The following is a 23,351-nucleotide window of genomic DNA, read 5'->3' as shown; positions in this document are numbered from 1 at the left end:
TCTTAGTGTTTGAGGTCCGAGCACAAGGCCTGCAGGGCAGCTACAAGCACAGGTTTATTAAATCTTCTAGTTTGGTGGTTCCCGACCAGCAGTTCCAAGAGATCTTTAGTTTTGTTTTCTGAATCACTTTGCATAGAAGACTGTCAATAATTCATCAGGAAAAGCAACATTTTTTAATTGTTGTGTAGGATATCAGCATTTTCCTGCTCCCATCTTGTTAATCATCCTGCAGCCCTGCACTTTCCTCATGTGGAACTGCAGCGTGTTCTGGCCTTCATATTTTCAACCAATGGCTAAGTAAGTTCAGCTGCTTCCTGCAATAAAAATGTGGGGAATAAAGAGACAGAAACACCAAACAGCATGGAAACATTTTTAGATTTGGTTGGTTGTGTTTATGTGTCTTTCTAGCAAGCAGTGTGATTTAAGGGTCAAATGGTCATGGATGTCTCATTTAGGCAAAGTGACAGTTCAGTAGGAGTCATTGTTAAAAAGATCAAGAAATTCAAATAGCTCAACAGCAGTACTCTTTCTTTAGGAGTCGTGCTGCTTCCTGGTTGTGTGCTCAGAGTCCAATGACCCCCTATGGAGGCTACAGTCTCACATTCACAGTTATTTATGTGAGAAACAATCTTTAAAAACAAAAACACGCACACATCATATTCTTCTCATGACTATCTGGGGAAATCAGCCAATATATTTAATATGAAGTAACAACGGTTAAAAATGAGCAATAGAGCTAAATTACTGCCCTCAGAGAGCACTTTGCTCCCTAAAGTGAATCAAACAGATATGCAGGCTATTTGTGGAGCGGGGTTTAAAAAAATAAAACTAAACAAACCCCCAAAACAAATGCCCTTGGCTTGGGGCAAATAATTCACTGAAGATAAATGTAGGTTTTCTCATAATTACAGTGATCATAAATATGAACAGTGTGTACTCAAATAAATTGACTTCAAAATATTCAGTAACACTTCAATTTTTCTTTATTTAGTGCAAATTGAATTAGTCACATTCAATTCACATTGCTGCTGGAAACTGCAAACAGAAATACACGCATATGCTGAACATGGTCGCTAAAATGGGAATGCTTAAGTCCTGACGACGTCGAGTGTTCCTACACTCAAATTGAAGCCAAACAGCGCCCCGACAGGTGATGTGTCTGTTTTGCGTGTTAGTAATCACGTAACATTCATAAATCAGACTGAGAACATTAATATATATATACCGAGTGTTTTTATGTATGTATTTATTTATTTATTTTTTATGTTACCGTCTAATTCAGTTGGGCTGAAGTAGTCAGTGTCAGTGTATAGTTCTCGTCAATACGGGTATTTTTTTTTAAAGTTTAAATCATCTTATTTCATTTATTTTTTTGTGTAAAGGGAAAATTGTTAAGTACATAACGTAACAGCGGGGGTTGGTTAGGAAGGAGCACATGGGTAGTTAACCATTAGCTAACTGCAGAGGCTAACAGCTAGCTTCAAGATATGTAAACAAAGAGCTGTTTGAGACTTGGGTCCCTAAGAGAAAGTTCAGTTCACACTGCACTCACTGACAAAATGTGCTGTAGTATGAGATTTAGAAGCAACTATAACTCGTTGTGAAAGTAAAACTATAATATTTACCTTTGAAACAGTAATTGTAAATATATAAAGGTGGTAATACCCCTTCCAAGGCCACAGTTTGTTTTTTCAAACTTTCTTTGTAGTTGTCAGATAGCTAAACTATCGTAACCATAGCTACATAAAGACATCACGATTAGTTATTAACAGCTTCATAAATGTGAAAGGAGGACAGCAGCTGGAGGGACTGAAAAGGGGTAATATATGGAGTCTGAGTGAGAGAGAGATAAGATATTAATTATTTATTCAATAATTAGCAGGCTATTTGTGGACCAGGGATAGAAGACAAACAAAAAAAACCCTGGAGAAAATAAAAGCTTTTTAAAACAGATAAATAAAATAACATAATGCATGTATTTCTTTATAACCAGAGACACTGTAAATATGGACAGTAGGCAACAACTGGTAGATTTTGAGATGTGGCAATGTAGAATTATATACCCCGAAATACAAACCAGCAAACAAACGAAAAATACAGTAAATGTATTAAGTTACTCTTTCAAAATCTTTTGAACAAGTGCAAATTTTGATTAAATGATCTCAGCTTGTGTACATCACCTTTAGTCTAAGATTCTTATTAAACATTTAATATTTTTCTTCATGGCTGTGTTAATAGTCATTTGCAGACTCGAGACTGAGACTGCCGGTTTATTGCATTGGGTTAGTAACTAAATATTCAAGATCTGTTGTATGGAAAGTGCGGTCAGGTTTACTGGTCAGAACAGATATGGCAATGTTTCTTTTCTTTCTTTTCTTTTTTTTACTCCTTACATTTTAAAATGAAGACTGTCTAAGTATCAGTACCTAATTTAGTATGACTGGATTCAAGCATGAGGTCCAACCATAGTGAAGGAAAGTTAGTTTAATGCTGGGTCCTTCTCATGAAAAATCTGAATAGCAGCTAGGAGCCTGAACGTTAAAACACTACCATCTAGTGGGAAGAGTCTCTCAATGCTTTTGGATCTGACGGGGATGAAATGAAGTGTCACACAATAGGCCTTTCATTTCATTGCAATCACATTTATTGGCTTTTTTTCTACGCACAGTTACTAAGCAGCCCGATGAGCTGTTAAAATGAATTAGATATAGAGTAATGGAATTTTCACAATGTTGTAACCACCTCCCGACCCCCAAGCCCCCCAAAATAAATACAAGACTGAAGGTGTTGCACAGCTCCATAATATACAAAGGCTTGGAAATAATCATGTAAACTTTGAAAAAAAAAACTTTCTTTGTTTTTAATTTTTTTATTTGTTTATTTTACAAAAGAAAGAATTTGCAACATTTTTTTTTCTTTAAAAACTTATTTACATTTTTATACAAAAATACAAAAGTGATTCAAATCTGATAAGTCCTAGCTAGTTTTAAGCATGGAGCATCTTTTAAATACTTACAGTTTGTTTTCAGTGTTTATTTTTTCTCCTCTATGTCACTTTTTTTTAAAAGTCTGTTTAGTGTTATTCCATACTGTACACTTCTGAATAAAAATATCAAGTGGTTGTCATCAAACTTCCCCTTGCGTGCAGATATTGGAAACAGATTGAAAAAAAAAATCCATAAAGGTTACAGATTCTTGTTTTGTTGTATTCCCAAGCTGCTGAGGACTTAGGTTTTAGAGGGCGAAAAGAGTGTTAAACTAGAGTCTGCATGGCAACCTCAAGAGTTTCTCTTTCTTACAAAATGTGTCAACCCCTCTGTCCACTCCTTACAAATAAAAGAAACAGTCTTGGAATACCTTTAAGGCGTCAGTGCCAGGTACAGTACGGAAAAATCACAAACTAAACTAAAGGCCAAATACTTAACTGTTCAAATACTGAGTGTTTGGAGAATTTCACATGGCAATTCACAGTCACGTTGCATTTTTCATGTAATACTGTTACAGCCCTACAAATGATTTTATTTCAGTTATTCAGTAATAATATTAGTGGGAAACAAAATATTTAGCTATTAGTCAAAAGTAGATGGTGACACTCTGATCATCCAAACTAGTTTTTTGTATTTACGAATTCATGTTTTTCCTTGCTTACTCTTTATTTGTACATTGTATTGAAACTGGCGTGTACACATATGCACTTTAAACATAATCAGCAGTTTCTCCTGGAAAATATTTCTCTCACTTCCACAGCTCCACCAGGACTAGGACCCAGCACCAAAAGTGTTCAGATTTCTCCCTCCCAGCAGATTCTAGATAATTTTCTTTACAGTCTCTTATAACCTATGATTGTCCAGTGAGTAGATATACAGTACAAGATAAACCCCTGTTTGTGATCACGACTATACAGAACAGAATTAGCCAGACAGTTTGTACATCTATAGAACACACTATTGAACTTGACGTTTGAACAGAAAATACAAAAATCTCTTCTCATGGAGACATCCCTCAGATAAAAATAATGATTTGGCGGTGTCCTTTTCTTTTCTTCTCCCTCGCCCACCCCCCCCCCCCCCTCCCCCCCCTCCCCCCCCACTGTTGCTTATTGCATGCGACAGAAAACACAACAAATAAAACAGTGAACAGGAACAGGTGCGCTTCAGCAGTATGAGTATGATAAATGTCAAAGTAATCAGTTCACAGCTTTTTACTCTCTCCATCTTACACAGTGTCAGTTCTGCAATTGATATTCGCTGAGTATCAAACAGTTGTGGTTTGCTATCTATCTATCTATCTATCTATCTATCTATCTATCTATCTATCTATCTATCTATCTATCTATCTATCTATCTATCTATCTATCTATCTATCTATCATTTACAATAAAACAGTAATATGCTTGCTGAGGTATTCACAGAATACAGTGAGTGGTTTCAATTGAAGTACGGTCTCTGAATGTAAGACGTGTATGTGTTGCGTTTGCTGTGGTAGGCAGGTGAGAGTTCAAGCTTTCCACTGATGGTAGTTTGCTTCTGTAAAACACTGTGTAATGTTTATTTGAAGGATAAGAGAGAGTTCACAGCACACTCGAAACCGGGTGTGGGAGAGAAAAGGCTGCAGCGAGGCAATCGGTACCCTGCTGACTGTTGAACACTGGATGTATGCAGTCCTTTCCTCCTCTTGCCTCCTCTCGTTCAGATTTTGAAATATATGAGGTTTGGAGTGCAAGACAAAATGGTGTACACCTGACACTGGGTTGAGCTTTCACCTGTCTAATGCTACACTGGGTCAGTGCAAATGAAGGAGAGGCAACAAGGAGAGGAGAACAGTGTACATTGCTAAGATTTATGTGTTATGTTTTCAGTGAGACCTGTTCTTTGCTACACTCAGATTGATTCCTTATAAAATTTCTGTTTGTCATTTTATATAGATATGAGTTTTCTTTATATTCAGTACAAATATACATATGCATTTCACTATAAGATATATTTTCTTTTCAAGGAATATTCTTGAATAATCATGAAGTGCAAAAGCGAAGTTGATACCTTTCCAAATGAACCTCTAGTCAAACCGATTGAGAACCATCTAAAGCATTTTCACCATCTGCACTCAGTGGTGTATTTAAATCTGGTTGAAATGTACCTTTTTTTCCACTTAAGTCAGCACAGCAAGACTGGCCAGCAGCTGGAAAATCTTTAATCAGTCTAAGCATACTAGATTTCAGGGTTGGGTTCATGGTTGACTTTTGGTGAAACATGGCACAGCTCCATGTATACATGCAGAGATTTACAAATTCCCTGCTTAAAACCACCTCTGGTAGAGAAAGGCCACTGTGCGATTGTCCAGAATTAGCATGTATCTTAGACAAATAGGCGCAAGCCCTTGCTCCTTCTTATTAAACACTCAAATCCAAGACGAATCAGTTTAGATCACCGGCAATGTGGTACAAATGTCAACCAAATCTTTCTGCAGAGAAAGATTCATATAATACAAAAGAACCACAAAAATGTCAACAGAAACCAGGATCCAGGGGATGTTTCCATATAGGTTCATGCAACATGGTGAAACTTTATCATCATGTTCTGAGAAGCAATTTTACAAAAATACATGCATCATGTCATCTTTTTGGATATAATTTATGTGAAGAAATATATGATTGGCTCTGTGTGATATACTCTCTATGCCAGGTCTGCAGATGGAAATCCAGTCTAATAAGTCAATGCTGTTTTGAGAGATAACTTCCACAATGAGACAAACCTTGCTGGTTGGCAGGAATATTGAATATGGAGTCTAGGAAGTTGATGCTTTGGGCACCACAAGTTAAAAGAATATTAATTGTCATAAGAATTTTTAAATTGAATAAGAAAGCAGTTCCTCAATGACATACACACACCCACATCATTCACAACACAAGAAGTAGAAATATCAGTGGATGTTGCATGTGCTTGCTCATGCAAACACAAACGCACCTTGTCTACACTCCACAAAATTTCTTTTTATAATTTTTCAAACATTTTGAACTCGTTATTTCTTTCTTTCGTTATTTTTTTAAAAAGATAGTTCAATCAAAATAAGTCTTGCATTTTTTTTGTCGATGAGGGAATTATTTATTTAATAGACTATTTTTTCATAGTTTTTCATAACCTTTATGGTTCAAATCCTCACAACAGTTTGACACCTTTTTATAGAATAAAATATCCACAACCAGATTTATTTCTGCAACAGTCAGATTTTGTGTGTCATAAGAATTATACCATTGGCCTTGATGACACAGCCATCCAAGAAAAGTAGAAGGGGCCGCTTGAAATGCAGGGCACAGCTAAGAATAGAGGACATCATGCATCGGGTGGCTTTAGGATGATCTGTCATCATGGGGGCTCCCATCTGAGTTCTCGGTCTCTCCTTCAGAAATGGCTTGCATGGGGGCTGTGTAGAGGCGACTGCGTGTACTGTAGCGACTACTGTTGGCTACAGGGGGTATCCGAGAACGTCCTTGTCGAGATGCAGCCGACATAGGCAGGGTTTTCGATGCAAAACTCTCAGAGTTGGCCCTGGGAAAAAGACCTGGTATCTGGATTGGGTCGAGGCCAGAAATGGGGGTCTCCTGGAGCGTAGAGGGTGGCTCCTCTCCCTGTCTAATGGGCCCTTCCTGGACAGACTCCCCTGGTGTTTTAGGGGTAATAGGGCTTTTCAGAATCTCTGTAGCTGACATGCGATAGCTGGAATCAGTTCTGCTTCCCTTTTTTAGCAACAAGAGTTTAAATTCCTCGTTCGACGTACTTGATTTCTTGGCGCTGCGATAGATTGGCACAGGGGCTCGTTGTGACCCAACAGCAGTGGCTAAGGTAGCTGGAATGTTGAGAGGAGGTGCTGGAGGGATAATGACGGTGGACACGTTGCTGGGGGTCACTGGTACTGGAGGGCAGAGACGAGACTTAGCATTTAAGTCGCCAGAATCTTTACGACCCAGGACCTTTCTCTTGGATCTAAATAAGGAAATCACAATACAGTCACAATTAAAGTCCAGACAAGGAATAAACAGAAAACATAAACATGTAGCAGAGTCAGTACAAAAAATAATCTAGAAAATAGATATATTACAAACACTGCATAGACATTGTAATTAAATATATTGACCAGTACCTGTGTATCATGGCAAACAGGTCCTCAGTTGTCCGGGTCTTATTGGGTGACGTGATAATGATGTCATCATCCACTTTGGCGTCATCCATCAGAGGGGAGAGCGAATTATCACTGGGTGTGGAATCTGTAGCACACAACAGCCCTAACACATGTCATCTGGCTGTCTGATCACTTAGTATACAGTCGACGAAATAGCCATCCCTTAAACTACCTTTTTTTTAGAATTTTAATGTTGTTTTGTGATACAACAGCTTAATATTAATAAACATCATGGCATTTTGTGAGATTTTCTTTATTTTTTACAAAATAATACCCTACTTCTTCTGGACGTGGTATTTTGTTTAGAAACATACCTTTACTGAAGTAATCCTCAGTGTCAGGAGTCGTGGAGTCATCTTTGCTTTCCTGTGGCTGTTGTTGCTGGGCACTTCTGGTAGCACCTGATGTCACTTCCTCCTCTTCTTCCTGTTCTTCGTGTCCTCTATTTCTTGGGTCACTGATTAGGTAAGAATGCAATGTCTCCATTGTGGTACCAGGCACTTTGATTGGACTAGCCCAGGGCCCTGAGTCTGAGTGGGATCCCCCAGAAAACTCATATGCTGGGGGTGGAGGATGATCTGATCGCATACCTCCTCTGGGACATACAGGTCTAGGGGGTTCTTTCACGTGCTCTTCCTCTTCCTCCTCTTCATCTTCATCATCATCATCATCCTGGGAGAAGGAGCGTTCTCCTAAAACCCTAAACTCAGGATGTGCACGAGATGAGTGGGTGAGCCCTCTGAACTCTCTATGAGAATGGATATGTGTGTGTAGATCCACAGGAGATGGATGGGGAGCACGTGGGACAGGTCGATGCACAGGTGAGCTGTCCTCAGAGAGGTCTGATGATGGGTCCATTCGGGTTCGGAAGGCAGTCATAGCCCAGAAAGTTCCAGGTCCATAGCGGTCCTGTCTAAGTAGCAGGCTTTCATAAGATGGAGGCCCATCAGGATGACGGCCAGGAGGTGTTGGTTGTGCATGCTCAGGGGAGGAGGTGTGCTCGTGACCTGGTGGTCTAGGAGGAGGTCTGCGAGGAGGGAGAGGCCTAGTGTTAGGAGGTGGCGGAGCCAGAGTAGAAGCACTAGGAGGACATTTGGGTCTTGTAGCAGTTTCTGTTACACTTGGTGTTTCCTGGTCTGTAGTGTAAGTAATTTGCGGATCTGCAGATTGGCTAACAGAATGAAGCTGCACTGATCGAAGAGCAGACGGTGTTATCGCTGACAGATTTGAACTAGGAATTGTTAATGTAGAGTTTGAACTTGGTGGTGGGTTGGTATTTGATGCTTCAGGAGCCAACAACTTTGTGCCAGTGGCTAAAACATTTGCAGCTCTGTGTTTGCTATGGTGCAATGTGTGCATGTGGTAAGTCCGGTGGGATAACGTGTGTCTGACATAGCCACCATGAAGGATACTGAGATCCAGCTGAGAAGGTGGAGGTGGAAAGTCTGGGTCTCTCTTATAGCAAGAGGAAATGGAAGCTCCATCTCTGGGGAAATGCTGCAGGGAAGCGAGAGAAGACTTCCTCTCTGGCACTTTGGGCTTCCTCTTGCCAGTTGAAGGAGACAATGGTCCAGGGAAAAATGCTGCCGAAGATGTGGGCAGGGTTGATGTAGGTGTTTCTGATTGGCTGGAATAACCACTTGATGGTGAAGCCAGACCAGCCAGTTTCTCAGGAGACCCTAGTTTGAAGTCTTCAGGTGGGAGTGGTGAACTAGTTGCCACGGTGTCTGAAGCCTGGGTAGGGGCCTGGGTTTGGGTTTCTGTGGAAGAGGAAGAGCTGTCTGGTGACTTGATACACTCCATGACAGTAGTGCCTGTGGCGGTGCTTGAGTTGGACATGGATGTGTACTCACCATTGTTGGACTTCAGTTCACTGTTATGAAGCCAAAGGTCTGCATAGTCAGATTGCACAGCACCTTCATCTTTAAATGAGTGTGTATCTGCAGAGCTGAAAGACATGGGCTCTACTATGTCCACGGTTTCCCCCAGTCCCATTCCCCATGTTCCCAAAGGCTCTGCCACTAAACAGGATGTCTGTAATGCTTCTGGAGCAACTCCAAGCTCTAGGTCCAGTTCCAGCTTCATATCTGTGGAAGACAAAGTAAGCTCCTGCTCAATAACCATCTTTGGTTGATCCTGATCTGCCTGTGTGTCCGTTCCGACATCAACACTACCACTGGGTTCCTTTAGTGAGGAGGTTCGTTTGGGTGGTGGAGGTTTGACTTTCGGTTTCCTCAATGAACGAGATGTCCTCCCCAGGGTTAGAGTGCCTGCTCTGAAGTCAGCTGAGGGCTCAGGGTAAACTCCATGTGATAGTGGTGCTGCCACAGTGTTGGACTGACCACAGTCAGGCCCTTGGTCTGCATAGTTATACATGTATCCTCTATAACTCTGATTACACTCTCTGATATGCACAGAGGAGGAATAGAAACCTTCTCTATCAGATGGGTAATGAGAGCCAGGCTCTGTTTCAGTGTTGCTCATTTTGTCACTGAAGCCAGCTTGGTCTTCAAGGCTATGTTTAGAGCTGTACTCTTGGGTTACCCCATGGCTCTGGCTCAGGTTTTGGGTCTGGTCAGGGTCTTGATCTTGGTCAGTCTGATCTTGGTCTGGAGGGTATGTCCACTCTCCTTCACTGGCTGTACTGACCCCTGCATCATCCAGCTGGTCTGTGGCTGAGGATGTGAATGAGCTTGATCTGTGACCCTGGCCTTGGGGTCTGAGGTCAGAGTGATATGAGGGATCGAGGGAGAATCCCTCATCAATAGCATTGGGCACGGTGTTGAGTGACAGCTCTGAATCACAGTGGGATGAGCCTGTCAAGGGTGGAGAAGAGGGTGGCGGGATGGTTTCAGATGTTTGTGAGGGGCAGGTAGAACTAGAACCACTCCAGTTCCCGCTGGATGACTGGTGGTCTTCTTTGTGATCCACATGGCTACCTAAGACTCCTGTTGTAGACACTGAATGAATAGGGCTACTAAAAGTATCTGAGCTTGACGAGATCTCGCAGCTGCCCATGTCAGCCTTGCGTGGTAACCGTGAACGACCCCTCTCCATCCAGCTATGCTCTGGGCTTCCACCTCCTCCACCTCCTCTGTCTCTCTCCCCAGTTCGCTGCAGCCTTTTTAGGCTTCCAAGTTGTAGCGGCTCTGGAGCTGCTTGGTCATCTGTGCTCTCCTCTTCATCCTTCATCATCATCATCTTCATTCTTGGACTGGGGCCAGCTGGAATAAAGTCCTCTGCTTCGTAAGGTGACAATTCTTCATCCTCATCATCATCGTCATAATTGTCATCGTCATCCTCATCACTATCCATCAGACGTCCACCCTCTCGTGGAAGGCTACGGGAGCGCAATCGCCCACCATGGGATGTGGCTGTGGTGTATGTTGAGTCTGACTGGTCACCAAGAGAAGAAATATTTCCTGTTGAATGGGACAAAGAGGCAGGAATTCCCTGATGGCCTCGCTGAGCTCTAATACGCCTTCTGGAGGGAGCAGCTGTACCTGAAAATGAAAAAACAGAAAAGAGAGAGGGGAACAGATGGAGATATTTCTTAATGCATGTGGCCTGTAGATTGTAACTGCAAAAAAGAATTAATTATAATTCCAGATCAATTAATCAAGTTTAGGGATGAAAGTAGATAAGCAGCTTCGAGATAATTTTCATGCAATGGGATCTAGAGGGTCTTTGAAAACAGAGTAGATTAATCAAGGAGGAACCGTGCTGTAATGTGTGGTAAAAGTGCTCACCCTAAAGAACCTCCTCCAGTATCAGAAACTTACATGCTATAAGAAAATCATCTGTCTGGCAGCCAGAGTCACGAGTGTGATGGAGGCGACCACTGACTGAGAGTTCTTCCTGACAGAGCGAGAGTTGATGTGGATTGGCATGGATAATCACTGTGCGCTCTCTTGCCACAGGTGATTCATCGGAATCTGAAAGCAAAGAATCAAAGCGTCTTTACTTTCGGAAATATCCTGCGCTAACTTTTTCATCTGAGTTTTTCTTCAGAACGTGATATCCACAAACAACCCCGCAGGAAGACGAACCCTTAAATAAACAACAACTTTGTTTTTTAATATCCTTTTGGCTCGCATCTTTAAACTTTACACATAATTGTGAAGTTTTTTAACTCATGATCAAAATAATTCACATTTAAGCCTCTTTAAAAACGGAGAACCAAATTAGCTGTTTGCAAAAAATACATGTCATCTTTTTTATTGCCAAAAGTACAAAAATACATAGTATAGTAAAATACTATGTGAGAAGGATTTTATTATAACATACCCATATCGTGCTGTACTCTTTTGGGTATTCCTGTTATGGTTTTCCTCCTCCTTAGCTTCCTTCTCCTCTGAAGAACTGACTGAGAATGGACTAGAGAGCATCGAGCACTTGCTTCCCTGTCAAACCCAACTCCTGTAATAACAACAATGTATATATAAAATGTTGTTTAATAATCTTTTTAAAGAAACTATCTGGTATGATCCCAGGTTTGGGAATATCTAGATGAGAAAGTCTCTGTTTGGGTCCTGACAAAGGCCAGTCAAAGTCATCATCATCATCATCATCATCGTGCTATAATAATTTTAGCGTAGGCTGTATGTTTGTTCCTGAAGTCCTCCAAGATGACTGGTTCAATCTTGATTAAACTTACCCTATAAACTGCCTAGGGTACCAAGATTCACAACATCTATATGGCAATTGATTAGAATATTTACTTCTGTACTGTACTGTACTGTTTCTTTTTCTGTGTATGTGTATATAGAAACTGCACAATCAAGGCCAGTTACACCTTTTCTATGCATGTAAATAGAATCTAACATTTTCACGTTCATATGCTCCTTACACATGCGTTTTAATAGTCACCATAGGGTTTAAGCCATAAGAATTGTCAAGTTTTTATTTTCAATCCGGTACGATTCTATACCATTAACTATGGGTGACAACAGATTGCAGAGTAAGGGGAATCTTTCCAGACATGTGCATGGTATGGCCAAAGAACCGTGATAGTTGTAAAAGGCTGCAAGTAGTTGCTGCAAACAGCAGGTGTGGCTGTTCTTTCCTTTGAGGCAATATATTTCTTTGCCACTTCAGTTGCATCTTAATTTCTGTGTTTACAATTAAAAGTTCCTATTATTGCTATTAATGTGCGGTTTAAAGCGTTTGACCTATTGCAAATGGTAAAAGTACTGCCCTTTCCTCTTTTAGTGACTGTGCAAACGTGTACTTTAAAACAGTGTTGAAAATCATATTTACTAGTAACTATGTAGTCTGTATGTAGTTCTTAAATAGAGCTTAAGCTATTAAAGCTTATGATTTCAACATTTACAAATAACAGAACAGATATGTTTAACAGTAACAGCCCATGAATGAGCTGTAGCACATACCGAATAAGGTCTGTGCATTATATGTTTCAGATTATCAACTGATTAAAATGCTGTTTATTTTTCAACTTTATTCTCTCTTTCTTCTTTAACTTACCTGTGACATTGATCGGGATGATACAGGAAGAGATAGCATGAGAATCGCCAGATGACTTGTGATCTGATGGTGGGACGTTTTCCTTTGACCAGTTTGTCTGCTTATCCTGGGTTGAAGGTGCACTGGGGGCTGAGGCCTGGGCTCTGTTGCTTCCCAAGACCTCACCGCCTTCACCTTCCCCTGTAGAGGTAGCCTGTAAGAAACAGGCAGAGATTGGTAGCATTAAATGTGCGTTAGGATTTAATTTAAGAAAGTTACAGATTAACAGTAACTACTTACATTGGTGAGGTGAATCTTTTTTTTTTTTTTTTTACACTTTCTCTAACAATATCATATACACTCATGGGCACTTCATTAGGTACACTTGGTTCAAATGATGAATGACACAAATATCTATTCGGCCAATCACATGCCAGCAACTCAAGATATTTAGGTTTGTAGACATTGTCAAAATTACCCAACAGAAATGAAATTCAAGAATCAGAATGGGGAAGTGATTTTGAATGTGGTATGGTTGTTGGTGACAGAAGTGTACCCATCTTCTGATGGCTGCTTTGAGCATGATAACATATCATGTCACAAAGCGCCAATCATCTCAAACTGGCTTTTTGAACATGACAGTGAGTTCACTGTACTCAAATGACCTCCACAGTCATCAGATCTCGTTCTAAAAGATCACTTTTGGGATGTGGTGGTGGCAACTGTGAGTTTATCTTGTCAGACCAAAACCTCTGAAGAATGTTTCCAGCGCCATGTTGAATCTATGATATGAAGAATTGAGGGGGAAAAGTGTCCAATCCAGTACTAGTAAGGCGTACGTAATGAAGTGTCCAATGAATCTATGCAATAGCTAAGTCTAATTCAAAGTACTCCAAACTGAAAGCTGTAGCTGAATGACTCAAACTACTAAACAAGTAATATGATAGGAAGATTAAAGAAATCAAAACGAAAAAGCTTGGTACCTTTCTATTCCATGGAATGAAGATGCAACTTTCAATAGGGTGAAGTGAGTAAAAGCACTCAAACTAAGAACACAAAATATAACAAAAAATAAATTAATTAAGTCGATGAAGTGACATGTGAAATCCAAAAGATTTAAAATAATTCCAAATAAAAAGATTAAAGGAAAATCAAAAGGTGACAACTGAACAAGGCAGTGCACTCTTTTCAACCTTTTCTCCCCAACAGATATTTAATCGATGCTGCTACATGTTCCTGTTCTTCAACCCACAACCCAGGAAATTTTTAAACATATGTTATATAGTAACAATCCTGCATTTATCTCCTAACATAAAAGCTGTAAAAAAAAAAGAAAAAAAAGGTGTACAAATATTTGACATCAGATGTCAGGTATGTCACTCTGACACATCTTTCTTACCTTTCTTTGGATCGTCTGAACATCTGCTTCTCTTGGCCTCTCCTGTAGTAGAAAGAAACACACACATAAAAGCAAGCATTTTTTTACACACACAGGCAAATGTTGTAAAGTCTGTCAGGACTGAAAATGATCAGTTTTTGGCCAAGTGTAAATGTTCTTTCTTACTTTTCTCTGTATGGTCTGGATTTCTGATTCTTTCACAGGCCTCTCCTTCAAGAGTTTTTGAAACAAGAAAGAGTAGAGCGAGTGTAATTAAAAACACACAACCTCTACACAAAAAAGTTCCAAAGCAATTAAAAAAGTAGAAGTGGTATAAAAGATGTAGCATGATAACATATAGTTCCAGACACAGCCTTAACTGTGCACAAATGTGCATATAACATAAATTTCACATTAGCATGTGTCAATAGAAAAATCACAAACAAATTTCTGTTTTACCTTCCTGGGTTGATAGTCTAAGTCTCGCTCCTTTTCTGCTCTCTCTTGCTGCATGCAAAAGTTAGAATAAGATATTTTATCATTTTATTGGAAGACACGAAGTACAGATTACATAAAAACCAACAAAAAGTTGTGCAAACAGCACCACACGGCAATTTGAACCAGTTAAGGAAACACTTTAAGCTTATCTAAGCAGCTTATTGTCACCTGTACACAGAATTCAAAGTAAGCAATTTTCTGATTTCATATCAATCAACCAATCAATCAATTTATTTAGAAATATTTATGTGGGCGATCGTGGCTCAAGAGTTGGCAGTTTGTCTTCATAATCGGAAGGTTGCCGGTTCGAGCCCCGGCTCGGACAGTCTCGGTCGTTGTGTCCTTGGGCAAGACACTTCACCCGTTGCCTACTGGTGGTGGTCAGAGGGTCTGGTGGCACCAGTGTCCGGCAGCCTCGCCTCTGTCAGTGTGCCCCAGGGTGGCTGTGGCTACAATGTAGCTTGCCATCACCAGTGTGTGAATGACTGAATGTAGTGTAAAGCGCTTTGGGGTCCTTAGGGACTAAGTAAAGCGCTATACAAATACAGGCCATTTACCATTTATAAGCACATTTAAAAACAACACAGGTTGACCAAAGTGCTGTACATAGTTGTGACGACCCACTGCACCCTGCCTTCCTTTTGGCTCATGTGTGTCTTGTTTGCAGGCATTGGAGAGGCGGAGTTCCCGTTTACAATCAGTGACACTGGCAACACCTGGGCCAGTGTGCCAGGACTCTATATAAAAAGCCTTTAGGGCATAGTTTTGGTTGGCTCTGAGACACCAGGTTGGACTTTGGCTGCATTAGGTTTGGTGTTTTACTTTTGACACTATTAGATGCATCATCTTCAACTCATCCATTCCTTCACACACTACTGATGGTACTGATTACACTTAAGACTGTTTGTTTTTGACAGTAGGGTTTCTTTTCTGTTTTATTTATTTAAAAGAATAAAGCAGCTTGGAATACATTCCTAACCATGTCTGTTTTTTTTTTGTCATGACAAAAAAGTAAAAAGTAGATCAAACACACACAAAGAACAAAACTCAGTTACAATTAAATTATGTGTTTTTCAATGGGTTTTTAAAAATGTCAAGTGTTGAAGAGATCCTAGTTTCAAGAGGCAGATTGTTCCAAAGTTTGGGCGCAGCAATCGCAAAGGCCCGATCTCCTCTGTTTTTTAGCCTGCTTCTAGGGACAACTAGACTTATCAGCTGACCTGAGAGTTCTATTAGGAGTATTTTTAGTTCCCTTAAAAGCTATGTTTTCAAAATTGTCAAAACTGTTACTGATTTGACAAGTGGATCTGTTGCATCTGTGCTCCACACACAACATTCACAAATGCAAACATTATATTGGTTCAGAGCATGGAGTAGTTTCTCCTACTTGGAGCCACACGGCAGAATTGTTTTAAGACGGGTTTACACAACTATCATGGCCAAAATAACTCACAATGAGAATTTTATCAGGCTATAAAAATATGTGATTGCAGCAAAAAATTATATCAATCAAATTAATCTCTAACTTTCTTTGTGTGTTTGATTACTTGTGTTGCATAGGAATCGCAATCAAAATATGGGTGGAGGGAGGTGGAACTCTGACACTGTAAGTATATGAAAATATTATCTCCTTTTATTTTGTTTTACAGGAGTCAACAATAAGTGTTAAGGTGCAATATCAAAATACATGCATTTGACTGAAGAAGAATCTTGGAGATACTGATGCCAAATATCAAATTTTATCACAACTTTTGCTACAGATATTAACTGACAACTGATAAGATGCACAGTCCTAAACGAGGATTTATGAAGCAAGGGAAGTCCCTGGTGTAGTTGCTGTCATTTACAGTGAACCGCATCTTAACTCCACCCTGTTTGTTAAATGTAACATACTCTTAGTCCATGTTACTCTCAGTGAGTCATCCTTACCGCTCTTGCCAGGCGACTCCTCTGTTGCCGCCGGATGGTGTGGGGCGAAGGGAAGGTGGGCATGGGGGGCGCCACTGAGATAGAGATGGTCACCCTATTTCTCTCCCGACTCGTGGACCGCTGCCGCTGTTGTTCGTCTGTGAAAACCGAACACACGAGTGCAAATTTCCAATCCATACTTTGTACATAATGCAACTTTGCCCCTGATTTTGCCTCTCTCACCTCGGTGCAGAGCTCTGAGACTAAGCTGAGCATTTCTGTGCAGCTCCTCCAGACACGGCGGTCGGGTGCAAGGATGAAATACATTGTGCTGCTGGTGCCATGGAGCCTGATAGTGAACCGCCAGCTTGCTCTCTATGTCGAGGTTTGACACCGCTAAGATGAGAGGAGAGAGACACAATTAAATAGAATCTTTGATGTGACTATCCATGTTTAAGTTTTAACTTTGGACTCTTGAGTTTGCGTGGTTTCTACATCATAAATAAATAGGACGCGCAGAAATCAAAATTGTTTCCAAAAAAATTTGAAGCAAAACAACAATGCTATGAATTGATGATGAGGAGAAGAAGGAAAAGCGATCAACATCATTGAGGACCATGTGAAGAAACAGGAGAGAGATGCACTAAATTCACAGAAAGACTATGATAAGCTCCCCAAGATGCTTGAATAACCTGCCCATCAAATGCTTGTGCATAAAATTAGGAAAGCTGCTGTTGTGCTGAAGGCCAGCACAATAAATGTAGATATAATGTAGTCTTCATTCATTTAATATGACATTAATTCATAAATAACTTCACTTTTGATATTTTAAATAGTTTTGAAGGCAATCTCTATTTACTTTTAGAACATAGGGCTTTTGCAGAGTGCTTTGCGCACACACATACAAGTATATCCTTCGATCCATATTCTTAACTATTTGTTCAGTTCAGGGTCGCTTGGAGGCTCGAGCCTATTCCAGCCGTCACAGGACTAACACAGACAGAAAGACAAGCATTCACTCCCACCTTCACACCTTTGACCAATTTAAAATCACCAGTTAACCTAACAAGTATATATTTAGACATGCTTGCAGGGGGAAGCTGGCGTGCCCGAAGAGATCCTACGCAGGCACAGGGAGAACATGCAGGCTCCACACTGAAAGACTTCAGCCAGTCAACCTTCTTCAAATCTGTTTACAGACAGAATTTGCCAGTCTCTAGTCTGTATGTCTTGTGGGTGAAAACACGAGACAAAGCCCTGACACACCAGCAGGTGGCAGCTAAACCCACACCTTAAACTCTGAACATACCAACAGACCACTGTAAATTTCTCAGTCCTTCATGTTTTTATTGCAACAAAGATTTCAGCAAAGAAAAATTTCTCCCATCATAAATGAGATTATATATATATATATATATATATATATATATATACAGGGAGTGCAGAATTATTAGGCAAGTTGTATTTTTGAGGAATAATTTTATTATTGAACAACAACCATGTTCTCAATGAACCCAAAAAACTCATTAATATCAAAGCTGAATGTTTTTGGAAGTAGTTTTTAGTTTGTTTTTAGTTTTAGCTATTTTAGGGGGATATCTGTGTGCGCAGGTGACTATTACTGTGCATAATTATTAGGCTACTTAACAAAAAACAAATATATACCCATTTCAATTATTTATTTTTACCAGTGAAACCAATATAACATCTCCACATTCACAAATATACATTTCTGACATTCAAAAACAAAACAAAGACAAATCAGCGACCAATATAGCCACCTTTCTTTGCAAGGACACTCAAAAGCCTGCCATCCATGGATTCTGTCAGTGTTTTGATCTGTTCACCATCAACATTGCGTGCAGCAGCAACCACAGCCTCCCAGACACTGTTCAGAGAGGTGTACTGTTTTCCCTCCTTGTAAATCTCACATTTGATGATGGACCACAGGTTCTCAATGGGGTTCAGATCAGGTGAACAAGGAGGCCATGTCATTAGTTTTTCTTCTTTTACACCCTTTCTTGCCAGCCACGCTGTGGAGTACTTGGACGCGTGTGATGGAGCATTGTCCTGCATGAAAATCATGTTTTTCTTGAAGGATGCAGACTTCTTCCTGTACCACTGCTTGAAGAAGATGTCTTCCAGAAACTGGCAGTAGGACTGGGAGTTGAGCTTGACTCCATCCTCAACCCAAAAAGCCCCACAAGCTCATCTTTGATGATACCAGCCCAAACCACTACTCCACCTCCACCTTGCTGGCGTCTGAGTCAGACTGGAGCTCTCTGCCCTTTACCAATCCAGCCACGGGCCCATCCATCTGGCCCATCAAGACTCACTCTCATGTCATCAGTCCATAAAACCTTAGAAAAATCAGTCTTGAGATATTTCTTGGCCCAGTCTTGACATTTCAGCTTGTGTGTCTTGTTCAGTGGTGGTCGTCTTTCAGCCTTTCTTACCTTGGCCATGTCTCTGAGTATTGCACACCTTGTGCTTTTGGGCACTCCAGTGATGTTGCATCTCTGAAATATGGCCAAACTGGTGGCAAGTGGCATCTTGGCAGCTGCACGCTTCACTTTTCTCAGTTCATGGGCAGTTATTTTGCGCCTTGGTTTTTCCACACGCTTCTTGCGACCCTGTTGACTATTTTGAATGAAACGCTTGATTGTTCGATGATCACGCTTCAGAAGCTTTGCAATTTTGAGACTGCTGCATCCCTCTGCAAGATATCTCACTATTTTTGACTTTTCTGAGCCTGTCAAGTCCTTCTTTTGACCCATTTTGCCAAAGGAAAGGAAGTTGCCTAATAATTATGCACACCTGATATAGGGTGTTGATGTCATTAGACCACACCCCTTCTCATTACAGAGATGCACATCACCTAATATGCTTAATTGGTAGTAGGCTTTCGAGCCTATACAGCTTGGAGTAAGACAACATGCATGAAGAGGATGATGTGGACAAAATACTCATTTGCCTAATAATTCTGCACTCCCTGTATATATCTCTCTCTCTATATATATATATCTATATATATATATATATAGATATATATATATATATATATATAGATATATATATATATATAGATATATCTATATATAGATATATCTATATATATATATAGATATATAGATATATCTATATCATTTGTATATAATTCTCAAAGTTGATGTTCACACAAGAAGTGAAAGAATGACCGATACGTGCTGTTAAGCTCTTTAGCTTATGCAATCAATTGTCTTATAACTCATAATTCAAAATGCACTTGCATCCTTGGAAGCCACACTGTATGTCAGTAGCCACGCAACCTTCCTTATATGTGCCTGCATCCAATTATAATCAGACAGCATTTGGCTCATGTAAAGTACAAGGTTAAAAAACACAGAGTCAGTTCAGTGACATCAAACAAACCATTACAAATTACAGTTACAGACAAAGTCACTTTTTTAGATTTCACATCTGTATAATTCATAAAGATAATGTTTTTGAAGATATAACAAGACTTCACACAGCCGAAGAAAAGAACTTGAACTTTTTTAAGAGAAACTGAAATATATTTTAGTTTCATTACAAGTAGGACAAACAAGCAAAATATATTGACCAAAGCTGGAAGAAAAGTTGAGTGTCTGTACATTGCTGACCACATTATGTCCATTAAATTGGTACATTGTTGCTGTTTAGTACAACCAGCATTTCTATATGAGTACTCATAAAGTGTGGTATGATCTTAATCAAGTTTAAGTTATAGACAACTATAATTGTGTCTTAAAGACACAGTCAGATTAAACTGAACAAACTGAAAGCAGTGCCTGCATGAATGCTGATTTAAAGTCCTGTCTCTTGCCAACTTTTATCCATCATTGCTCTCTTTTTTACTCTACGTCTAAGTCTCTGTTTCCCAAAACTGTGATATTTGCAGATGCAGTGTCAGCAACTTGCAACATTGTTGCCAAGAATTGCATAAAACACCATTAATGACAAAAGAGGGGGAAGTATGAAAGAAAAAAGTGCAAAAGAGAGTAAATGCCTGAGAATATCAAACCAAATTTTGTGATAAATGCATGCAGACGGTAAAGAGAGATCTCAAAACGATTTGCTGAACAACTTCAATAACTCCCCCCCCCCACACCCCCCCCAAAAAGTGTTGATGAGAAACAGAGAAAACAAACAGATGAGAAAAAGATAGCATTTTATGTTGTATCAACTCTTAGATCAACAGTATGTTTATCTAAGTTTAAAGGCAGAAAAATGTCAGTTTGTTTCAACTGGACAATTATTGTGTGTTCAATGTTACAACCCCAAAATTAATTGCAATGCTGTAACACTGCAATTAACAGCAAATTGAAGCACATATATGTCAAACAGCTGCTTTTATTACACTGACAGTGTTGGATGAACACAGTTTTGCCACATGCAGTTTCCTTTTTCTCTCCATGTTGGGTGTGCTGAATATCTGCAGGAGGACTGGTGGCACTTATAACAGCCTGAGAGCTTGGGCACACTCCAAAATAGTTTCTCTATGAAAAGAAATTCATGGTTGTGTGAAAAATGATATTTAAAAAAAAAAAAAAAACACACCCATCTCGCCCCTGCGGGCGGTTTATCCTTCAAGCTCGGGTCCTCTACCAGAGGCCTGGGAGCTTGAGGGTCCTGCGCAGTATCTTGGCTGTTCCTAGGACTGCGCTCTTCTGGACAGAGATCTCCGATGTTGTTCCCGGGATCTGCTGGAGCCACTCGCCTAGCTTGGGAGTCACCCCACCTAGTGCTCCGATTACCACGGGGACCACCGTCACCTTCACCCTCCACATCCTCTCGAGCTCTTCTCTGAGCCCTTGGTATTTCTCCAGCTTCTCGTGTTCCTTCTTCCTGATATTGCTGTCATTCGGAACCGCTACATCGATCACTACGGCCGTCTTCTTCTGTTTGTCTACCACCACTATGTCCGGTTGGTTAGCCACCACCATTTTGTCCGTCTGTATCTGGAAGTCCCACAGGATCTTAGCTCGGTCATTCTCCACCACCCTTGGGGGCATCTCCCATTTTGACCTCGGGACTTCCAGGTTATACTCGGCACAGATGTTCCTGTACACTATGCCGGCCACTTGGTTATGGCGTTCCATGTATGCCTTGCCTGCTAGCATCTTGCACCCTGCTGTTATGTGCTGGATTGTCTCTGGAGCATCTTTACACAGCCTGCACCTGGGGTCTTGCCTGGTGTGATAGACCCCAGTCTCTATGGATCTTGTACTCAGAGCTTGTTCTTGTGCTGCCATGATTAGTGCCTCTGTGCTGTCTTTCAGTCCAGCTTTGTCCAGCCACTGGTAGGATTTCTGGATCTCAGCCACCTCCTCTATCTGCCGGTGGTACATACCGTGCAGGGCCCTGTCCTTCCATGATGGTTCCTCGTCTCCCTCCTCTTTCTTGGGTTTCTGCTGCCTGAGGTATTCACTGAGCACTCGGTCAGTTGGGGCCATCTTCCCAATGTATTCTTGGATGTTCGTTGTCTCATCCTGGACTGTGGTGCTGACACTCACCAGTCCCCGGCCCCCTTCCTTCCGCTTAGTGTACAGCCTCAGGGTGCTGGACTTGGGGTGAAACCCTCCATGCATGGTAAGGAGCTTTCTTGTCTTTATGTCAGTGGCTTCTATCTCCTCCTTTGGCCAGCCTATTACCCCAGCAGGGTACCTGATCACGGGCAGGGCGTAGGTGTTGATGGCCCGGATCTTGTTCTTACCGTTCAGCTGACTCCTCAGGACTTGCCTGACCCTCTGCAGGTACTTGGTGGTTGCAGCCTTTCTAGCGGCCTCTTCATGGTTCCCATTCGCCTGCGGGATCCCCAGGTACTTGTAACTGTCCTCTATGTCTGCAATGTTGCCTTCTGGTAGTTCAATCCCCTCAGTTCTGTAATGATCTCACTGAGGGGGTTCAGGCCTATGCAGAACAGCAGTGGGGACAGAGCATCTCCTTGGTAGATCCCGCACTTGATGGTGACTTGTGCTATGGGCTTGGAGTTGGCCTCTAGTGTTGTACGCCACATCCCCATTGAGTTCCTGATGAAGGCTCTTAGGGTCCTGTTGATCTTGTACAATTCTAAGCATTCCAGGATCCAGCTGTGGGGCATTGAGTCATAGGCCTTCTTGTAATCAATCCAGGCAGTGCACAGGTTGGTCAGTCTGGTCTTGCAGTCTCGGCTGACTGTTCTGTCTACCAGTAGCTGGTGTTTTGCACCTCTGGTATTCTTGCCAATCCCTTTCTGTGCCCCACTCATGTATTGACCCATGTGCCTGTTCATCTTAGCCGATATGATGCCTGACAGGAGCTTCCATGTAGTACTGAGGCAGGTTATTGGTCGGTAGTTGGATGGGACCGGTCCCTTCTTGGGGTCCTTGGGGATCAGGACCGTTCGACCTTCGGTTAGCCATTCCGGGTGTCTCTCGTTAACTAGCAGCTGGTTCATTTGTGCTGCCAGACGCTCGTGGAGTGCAGTCAGCTTCTTCAGCCAGTAGGCATGAACCATGTCGGGCCCTGGTGCTGTCCAACTCTTCATACTGGAGACCCTTTCTTGGATATCTGCCACTGTGATGGTTACTGGTCCCTGTTCAGGGAGGTCGCTATGGTCTGCCCTCAGATCCACTAGCCACTGAGCATTGCCGTTATGGGTTGCGTCCTTCTCCCATATGCTCTTCCAGTATTGCTCCGTCTCCAGCCTTGGTGGTGCTGTTCTCTTATTGTTCCCTTGCCACTGAGAGTACACCTTTGCTGGTTCTGTGGAGAACAGCTGGTTTATTCTCCTGCCTTCTTATATATATATATATGTATATATATGTATATATGTATATATATATATATATATATATATGTATATATATATATATATATATATATATATATGTATATATATATATATGTATATATATATATATATGTA

At 41.0% G+C, this 23,351-nt stretch overlaps 1 protein-coding gene across 6 annotated transcripts in view; it reads right to left on the bottom strand.

Annotated features, from left to right (window-relative positions):
- Window positions 1-4,088: 4,088 nt before the first annotated feature.
- nhsb (Nance-Horan syndrome b (congenital cataracts and dental anomalies)) overlaps window positions 4,089-23,351 on the bottom strand; it is a 59,909-nt gene continuing 40,646 nt past the window's right edge. The window contains exons 2-14 of one of the 6 annotated variants that reach the window (XM_084925318.1): window positions 16,667-16,819; window positions 16,445-16,581; window positions 14,477-14,524; window positions 14,204-14,248; window positions 14,039-14,080; window positions 13,623-13,685; window positions 12,661-12,853; window positions 11,464-11,595; window positions 10,959-11,111; window positions 9,030-10,679; window positions 7,491-8,936; window positions 7,138-7,279; window positions 4,089-6,980 (exon numbers count right to left, since the gene is read on the bottom strand). In XM_084925318.1, coding sequence (XP_084781444.1) covers window positions 6,347-6,980; window positions 7,138-7,279; window positions 7,491-8,936; window positions 9,030-10,679; window positions 10,959-11,111; window positions 11,464-11,595; window positions 12,661-12,853; window positions 13,623-13,685; window positions 14,039-14,080; window positions 14,204-14,248; window positions 14,477-14,524; window positions 16,445-16,581; window positions 16,667-16,819 — 4,838 coding nt within the window. In that variant the 3' untranslated portion in view covers window positions 4,089-6,346. Of the gene's footprint in view, window positions 6,981-7,137; window positions 7,280-7,490; window positions 10,680-10,958; window positions 11,112-11,463; window positions 11,596-12,660; window positions 12,854-13,622; window positions 13,686-14,038; window positions 14,081-14,203; window positions 14,249-14,476; window positions 14,525-16,444; window positions 16,582-16,666; window positions 16,820-23,351 lie in introns of all 6 variants that reach the window. The other 5 variants (XM_084925088.1, XM_084925163.1, XM_084925240.1 and 2 more) reach the window with 5 other exon arrangements.

The sequence above is a fragment of the Perissodus microlepis genome, chromosome 1 (assembly GCF_051167445.1).
Source record: "Perissodus microlepis isolate ML-2025 ecotype Zambia chromosome 1, ASM5116744v1, whole genome shotgun sequence".
Taxonomy (NCBI): Eukaryota; Metazoa; Chordata; class Actinopteri; order Cichliformes; family Cichlidae; genus Perissodus; species Perissodus microlepis.
The sequence above is the reverse complement of the archived record's forward strand: the minus strand, read 5'-3'. Positions and strand labels throughout refer to the sequence as shown.